This window comes from Symphalangus syndactylus, chromosome X, assembly GCF_028878055.3.
Source record: "Symphalangus syndactylus isolate Jambi chromosome X, NHGRI_mSymSyn1-v2.1_pri, whole genome shotgun sequence".
Lineage (NCBI taxonomy): Eukaryota > Metazoa > Chordata > Mammalia > Primates > Hylobatidae > Symphalangus > Symphalangus syndactylus.
Window position 1 is genome coordinate 123,232,499 of NC_072447.2, and position 7,722 is coordinate 123,240,220.

General features: G+C 48.5%; 1 protein-coding gene across 1 annotated transcript; it reads right to left on the reverse strand.

Annotated features, from left to right (window-relative positions):
- Positions 1–682: 682 nt before the first annotated feature.
- Positions 683–1,066, reverse strand: LOC129475566 (SRA stem-loop-interacting RNA-binding protein, mitochondrial-like). The gene has a single exon (XM_055267706.2). The coding sequence runs from the start codon at positions 1,061–1,063 to the stop codon at positions 737–739; it is 327 nt and encodes a 108-aa protein (XP_055123681.1). The 5' UTR covers positions 1,064–1,066; the 3' UTR covers positions 683–736.
- Positions 1,067–7,722: the final 6,656 nt, after the last annotated feature.

Genomic DNA, 7,722 nt, shown 5'->3' on the forward strand with positions numbered 1-7,722 from the left:
GTGGGACCACAGAGACTCACAGTAATATCAATTGTCAAGTACTTTGAAGATTTCAAGCACTCTCTTTTTTTTTTTTTTTTTTTGAGACGGAGTCTCTCTCTGTCGCCCCAGGCTGGAGTGCAGTGGCGCCATCTCCGCTCACTGCAAGCTCCGCCCCCCGGGTTCGCGCCTTTCTCCGGCCTCGGCCTCCCAAGTAGCTGGGACTACAGGTGCCCACAACCGCGCCCAGCTAATTTTTTTTGTATTTTTAGTAGAGACGGGGCTTCACCGTGGTCTCGATCTCCTGACCTTGTGATCTGCCCACCTCGGCCTCCCAAAGTGCTGGGATTACAGGCGTGAGCCACTGCGCCCGGCCTCAAGCACTCTTTTACAGACCACCCCCCACCACCACTGACCTCACAACACACAGTGAGGAAGTTATTGTCCTCCCCATTGCACCAATGAAGAAATTGAGGCTCAGGGAGATGAGATGACTTACCAAAGGGAGCAGGCCTAGTAAGGTGCAGAACTGTGAATTCAGCTGAGGGTTCCTGAGTCCAAAGCCCACACTCTTTCTACACCTCCTCTCTTCCTTGAGTCCCCTCCCTCTCTCCCGTGGGCCAGCTCTTCAGTTTTTTAAAGGCAGCTCTCATGTTCCTCATGAGTCTTCTCCTCAGCTAAACATTCCCAGGGCTTTCAACCATTTCTTTTTTTTTTTTTTTCTCAGTTATGTTAACTTTGTTAATAGGCTGCATTCTCAAAAATCTTTCTCTTCATCATCAGATGTTTGCAAAAGTTTTGGCCTTTGAGTGTGAACCTGGAGCTTTACTCCATCTATAATATGATTTTCCTGTTGTAGTACATTCCGAAGTTCTTCCGAAGAAAACTGAACCCAACCCAAACCTCTGTGAAAGCCAGTCGTCTTGTCAAAATGCAGAATGCACCTTCTGACATGGCCGAACTGTGCAAAGTGTTCTTTCAGCTGACTCGACGCCGCAGTCCAAGGAATTCTTCTCACAAAAACAACAGGCCGATTGATATTTCTACGCAGCGCCACAACACCTCTCGCTGCTGAGGCCGCCATCTTTAGACTCGACTTTCAACCATTTCTTATCAGGAGTCCCATCACTCCAAAAGCTGGATGGGCTCCAGAAACTGAGCACAATATTCCAGGTGGAGTCTGGCCGAACCCGTGCAGAGCAGGCCTCTTGTGCCCTCTCCCCTTTGCTCTGGACAATGTACTGCCATTCCTGCAGCCTGTGTTGGTAGGAATCAAATTCCTGTGTTGGTAGGAATCAAATTCCTGTGTTGGTAGGAATCAAATTCCTGTGTTGGTAACAAAGTCTCATCAATCTGTTGACTTATTTTTCACTCATAAATATGAATAATTTGCATGTAAGTTTGGTCTCTTGTTCCTTTGCAAAATCTTCAGTCCCCAGGAGCCCTGAGAAACAAGTGTTATATGAGCACAGAAGGAGATGCATGAGGCAGCCCGGACACTTAATTATACTTTGAAATGTGTGGAGAAGTGTGAAACCTACCCAGCTTGCTAGATCAGGCATGTGGGCCCTATCTGTCTTTGGAAGGAGTGCATCCTCCCTCTGGCTCTCGATGAATGAAACCAAGTTGAGTTATTGTATCTGCGTGGATTTCCAGCAGCTCTGAGCGTCTGGCAGACAGGAAACAAATCAAGTGACTCTTCTTCCCAGACCGCTCTTGCCAAACTGGCTGTCAGGGGCCCTAGGAACAGAACTCCTCATGATGCCAGCTGGCCAAGTGAATCAGTGGCCAGGGGTAGATTCTTCCCTGCACCTTAAGGGAGATGCCAAACTTCCAAAAAAAATGGGAACCACCTTGTGATAGGCACTGCTGAGTGGCAGGTTTCAGGGTCTTAGTATACCCAGTAGGCAGCTCAACTGTCCTGGTGAGGCCAGGCAGGGCTCTCATGCAGAGATGGTGTGCAAATCCATTAGCAATGGCACCAGGACCAGCTGCAATGCTCTCTCTCCCTGCTGTTTGTGGGCACCATTGGCCACCCACTGAATGAGCTGACCCATGGATAGTGTCTTCTTTTTTTGAGACAGAGTTTCAATCTTGTCTCCCAGGTTGGAGTGCAATGGCGCGATCTCGGCCCACTGCAACCTCTGCCTCCCAGGTTCACGCGATTCTCCCGTCTCAGACTCCCGAGTAGCTGGGATTACAGGCACATGCCACCATACCCGGCTACTTTTTGTATTTTTGGTAGAGACGGGGTTTCATCATATTGGTCAGGCTGGTCTCAAAATCCTGACCTCAGGTGATCCACCTGCCTTGGCCTTCCAAAGTGCTGGGATTACAGGCATGAGCCACCACACCTGGCCTGGATAGTGTCTTCTCTTGAGAGCCCGTGCTCAGCTTGAAGTCTCCCTTGTGCCCTCTACCAACCTGCACAAAACCCCCAGCACATCAAAGGGACCACACTCTTAGCAAACTAATTGTGAGAGACTGCCCACACCTGCCTTGATAAGTGGAAACAGAAACAGGATTTGGCCACAGAATGCACAGGTGACAATGAAAGACTCAGTGCCAGAAAAGGCTCAGGCCCTTTTTCTTGATTTCCAGATGACGACAAAGTACAATACAAAAATACAACCGACGGCCAGGCACGGTGGCTCACGCCTGTAATCCCAGCACTTCGGGAGGCCGAGGCGGGTGGATCACGAGGTCAGGAGATCAAGACCATCCTGGCTAACACGGTGAAACCCCATCTCTACTAAAAATACAAAAAATTAAGGCCGGGCGCAGTGGCTCACGCCTGTAATCCCAGCACTTTGGGAGGTCGAGGTGGGCGGATCACCTGAGGTTGGGAGTTCGAGACCAGCCTGACTAACATGGAGAAACCTCATCTCTACTAAAAAAAAATACAAAATTAGCCGGGCTTGGTGGTGCGTGCCTGTAATCCCAGCTTCTCGGGGGGCTGAGGCAGGAGAATCACTTGAACCCGGGGGGGTGGAGGTTGTGGTGAGCCGAGATCGTGCCATTGTACTCCAGCCTGGGCAACAAGAGCAAAACTCCGTCTCAAAAAAAAAAAAAAAAAAAAAAAATACAAAAAATTAGCTGGGCGTGGCAGCATGCACCTGTAGTCCCAGCTACTCAAGGCTGAGGCAGGAGAATGGCATGAACCCGGGAGGTGGAGGTTGCAGTGAGCCGAGATAGCACCACTACACTCCAGCCTGGGCGACAGAGCAAGACTCTGCCTCAAAAAAAAAAAGCAACTGACAATGTTTCACATTGAAATCTCTCCAGACTCTGCCCATTTTAAGTGTGAACAATGTTCTCATGAACCCAGCCCATATAAGAGCCGCTCAAATATGGAGGCTGACAATTGACAGCACAAACCTGGAGGCTTCAGGTAATTTAGAGAGATGCCACAAGCCCAGTTAGAAGGCTATTTTCCTGGCCGGGTGCAGTGGCTCACGCCTGTAATCCCAGCACTTTGGGAGGCCGAGGTAGGCGGATCACCTGAGGTCATGAGTTTGAGACCAGCCTGGTCAACATGGTGAAACCCCAACTCTATTAGAAAAACAATTAAAAAAACAAAAAATTAGCCGGGCGTGATGGCAGGTGCCTGTAGTCACAGCTATTTGGGAGGCTGAGGCAGGAGAATCACTTGAATCCGGGAGGTGGTGGTTGCAGTGAGCAGAGATCACACCACTGCACTCCAGCCTGGGTGGCAGAGTGAAACTCCATCTCAAAAAATAAAAATAAAAAAAAGCCCAGTGTGGTGGCTCACACCTGTAATCTCAGCACTTTGAGAGGCCAAGGTGGGCGGATCATGAGGTCAGGAGTTTGAGACCAGCCTGGCCAACATAGTGTAACTCCGTCTCTACTAAAAAGTGTAAAAATTAGCCTGGCATGGTGGTGCATACGTGTAGTCCCAGCTACTAGGGAGGCTGAGGCAGGAGAATCGTTTGAACCTGGGAGGCGGAGGTTGTGGTGAGCTGAGATCACGTCACTGCACTCCAGCCTGGGCAACAGAGCAAGACTCCGTCTCAAAAAAAAGACTATTTTCCCTTGTTTATTTCACACAAGAGGGGCCACCATGAAACGTAAGGCTCAGATGGCAGAGTTGAGTGTGCCACCAGGAAAGGTCTCCAAGATAAGAATCCTCACTACTATCAGGCTCCCTCATGTCTGAGATCCCTACCATTAGAACCACTCCTTTGGGTTAAGGCATTGAAGGCCCCAGTCACAAGACATATTTTTCAGTGTATGAGCTATTGGCTCAACATGTGACTCTTGAGCCACGCTGCCTGGGGTTGAATCCCAACTCTACCAGATACTAGTTGTGCAATCTTGAGCAAGTCACTTAACCTCTCAAATTCTTTGAGCCTTAATTTTCTCATCTGTAAAATAGAGGTAATAAGGGAACCTACCCATAGGGCTATTTTGAGGAGTGATATTATTTGGCTGTGTCCCCACCCAAATCTCATCTTGAATTGTACCTCCCACAATTCCCATGTGTCGTGGGAAGAACCTGGTGGGAGGTGATTGAATCATAGGGGCAGGTGTTTCCTGTGCTGTTCTCATAATAGTGAATAAGTCTCATGAGATCTGATGGTTTTAAAAGCTCTCTTCTCCTGTCTGCTGCCATGTGAGACATGCCTTTCACCTTCCACCATGATTGTGAGGCCTCCCCAGCCATGTGGAACTGTAGGTCCATTAAACCTCTTTTTTCTTTTCCTTTTTTTTTTTTTTTTAGATGGAGTCTCACTCTGTCACCCAGGCTGGAGTGCAGTGGCGTGATCCTGGCTCACTACAACCTCCACCTCCCAGGTTCAAGCAATTCTCCTGCCTCAGCCTCCCGAGTAGCTGGGATCACAGGCATGTACCACCACACCCTACTAATTTTTGTATTTTTAGTAGAGATGAGGTTTTGCCATGTTGGCCAGGGTGGCCTCAAACTCCTGATCTCAGGTAATCCTTCCACCTCGGCCTCTCAAAGTGCTGGGATTACAGGTGTGAGCTACCACGCCTGGCCTAAACATCTTTTTCTTCTCAGTCTCAAGTATGTCTTTATCAAGCAGCATGAAAATGGACTAATAAAAGGAATTAATGAGTTAATACATATAAGTACAAATGAGTTAATGAATTAATACATATAATACATATAAACTTGGAGCAGTAGCTGGCACATAGAAAGCTGTTATCAGGCCGGGCACAGTGGCTCACGCCTGTAATCTCAGCACTTTGGGAGGCTGAGGCAGGCAGATCACGAGGTCAAGAGATGGAGACCATCTTGGCCAACATGGGGAAACCTCCTCTTTACTAAAAATACAAAAATTAGCTGGGCGTAGTGGCACACGCCTGTAATCCCAGTTACTCAGGAGACTGAGGCATGATAATTGCTTGAACCTGGGAAGTGGAGGTTGCAGTGAGTCAAGACAGTGCCAGTGCACTACAGCCTGGGTGACAGAGCGAAACCCTGTCTCAAAAAAAAAAAAAAAAGAAAAAGACGGCCAGGCACGGTGGCTCACGCTTGTAATCCCAGCACTTTGGGAGGCTGAGGCAGGCGGATCACGAGGTCAGCAGATCGAGACCATCCTGGCTAACATGGTGAAACCCCGTCTTTACTACAAATACAAAAATTTAGCTGGGCGGGCACCTGTAGTCCCAGCTACTCCGGAGGCTGAGGCAGGAGAATGGCGTGAACCCGGGAGGTGGACCTTGCAGTGAGCCAAGATCGTGCCACTGTACTCCAGCCTGGGCGACAGAGCGAGACTCCATCTCAAAAAAAAAAAAAAAAAAAAAAAAAAAGAAAAGAAAAAAGAGAAAAGAAAAAAAGAAAAAGAAATCAGGCCGGGTGCAGTGGCTCATGCCTGTAATCTTAGCACTTTGGGAGACCAAGGCAGGAGGATCCCTTGAACCCAGGAGTTTAAGACAACCCTGGGTGACATAGTGAGAGACCCTTGTCTCTACAAAACAATTTAAATTTAGCCGGGACTGGTAGCTCAAGCCTACAGACCCAGCTACTCGGGAGGCTGAGATTTGAGGATTGCTTGAGCCCAGGAGGTTGAGGCTGCAGTGAGCCATGATGTGTCACTGCACTCCAGCCTGGGTGACAGAGAAAGACCCTGTCTCAAAAAAAGAAAAAAGAAATCAGCACCCCCCCACCAAAAAAAAAAAAAAGAAAGCAAATACCACAAAGGCCTACTTAAGGTACGATTCCCATTCACTATTTTGTTTATTTGTTTGTTTGTTTTTTGTTTTTTGTTTTTTTTTTTGAAACAGAGTCTTGCTCTGTCGCCCAGGCTGGAGTGCAGTGGCCCGATCTTGGCTCACTGCAAGCTCTGCCTCCCGGGTTCACGCCGTTCTCCTGCCTCAGCCTCCCGAGTAGCTGAGACTAGAGGCACCCGCCACCACGCCTGACTTTTTTTTTTTTTTTTTTTTTTTTTTGTATTTTTAGCAGAGACAGGGTTTCACCGTGTTAGCCAGGATGGTCTCGTTCTCCTGACCTCGTGATCCGCCCGCCTCCCAAAGTGATGGGATTACAGGAGTGAGCCGCCGCGCCTGGCCCCATTCACTATTGTTAATAATAAATGCACTTTAAGTGGATAATTTGCCTTGAGAGATTAGCTAATAATAGTACGAAGCCATTAGGATTAGTGAGAGCTTTAAAATCTAAGCCTCCACAAGGTGGATGCATTACTAATCTATAGTGGGACACGTCCAGATGATGGCTGCTTTACGTGGCAGTTTGGAAGCATATCCACAAATTATTTGACACTCCTCCTTTTGAGAGGAGGAATCTATGTGCCATTCCCTTGAATCTGAGCAGCCAACAGAGTATGGTAGAGGAGATGCTGCCTAACTTCCAAAGCTATGTCATAAACGGCGGTCAGCGGCTGCCTCAAGTGTCCTGGCCAGCAGCCCTCAGCTGAGGTCCCAGCCAGCAGCCAGCAGCAAATGACAGACATGTGAGGAAATACACCTCCAGAGGATCCCACCTCAACCAGTGTCAAGTCACCCCCACCTCTCACGTCTTCCCAATGTGCCAGACATCATGGAGCAGATGCTAGTCATCCCCTTGTGCCCTGTCTGAATTCTTGACCTCCAGAATCCATGAGCATAAGAAAATAGTTATTTTTCACCACTAAGTTTTGGGATGAGGCTGGGCGCAGTGGCTCATGGCTATAATCCTATAATCCCAGCACTTTGGGAGGCCGAGGCATGTGGATCACCTGAAGTCAGGAGTTCGACACCAGCTTTTGCAACATGGTAAAATCTCGTCTCTACTAAAAATACAGAAAATTAGCTGGGTGTTGTGGCATGCACCTGTGGTCCCAGTTACTTGCAGGGCTGAGGTGGGGAGGATCACTTGAGCCGGGGAAGTGAAGGCTGCAGTGAGCTGAGATTTTGCCACTGCACTCCATCCTGGGCAACAGAGCAAGATTCTGTCTCAAAAAAAAAAAAAGTTTTAGGATGATTTGTTACACAGCAGTAGGAACTAGAAGGGTAATGGCAGAGAGGGGCCACAAAAGAGGCTTCTGGGTGCTGTGATATTCTATTTCTTGATCTGGGTGCTAGTTACACAAGTGTGTTCAATTTGTAACGACCAGCCTGGCCAACATGGTAAAACCTCTCTACTAAAAATACAAAAATTAGCTGGGCGTGGTAGCGGGTGCCTGTGATCCCAGCTACTCGGAAGGCTGAGGCAGGAGAATCGCTTGAACCCAGGAGGCAGAGGTTGCAGTAAGCCGAGAC

What these genes read in the sequence shown, in the direction of transcription:
- LOC129475566 (XM_055267706.2), bottom strand. Translation starts at nt 1,063, where the DNA reads ATGGCGGCCTCAGCAGCGAGAGGTGTTGTGGCGCTGCGTAGAAATATC.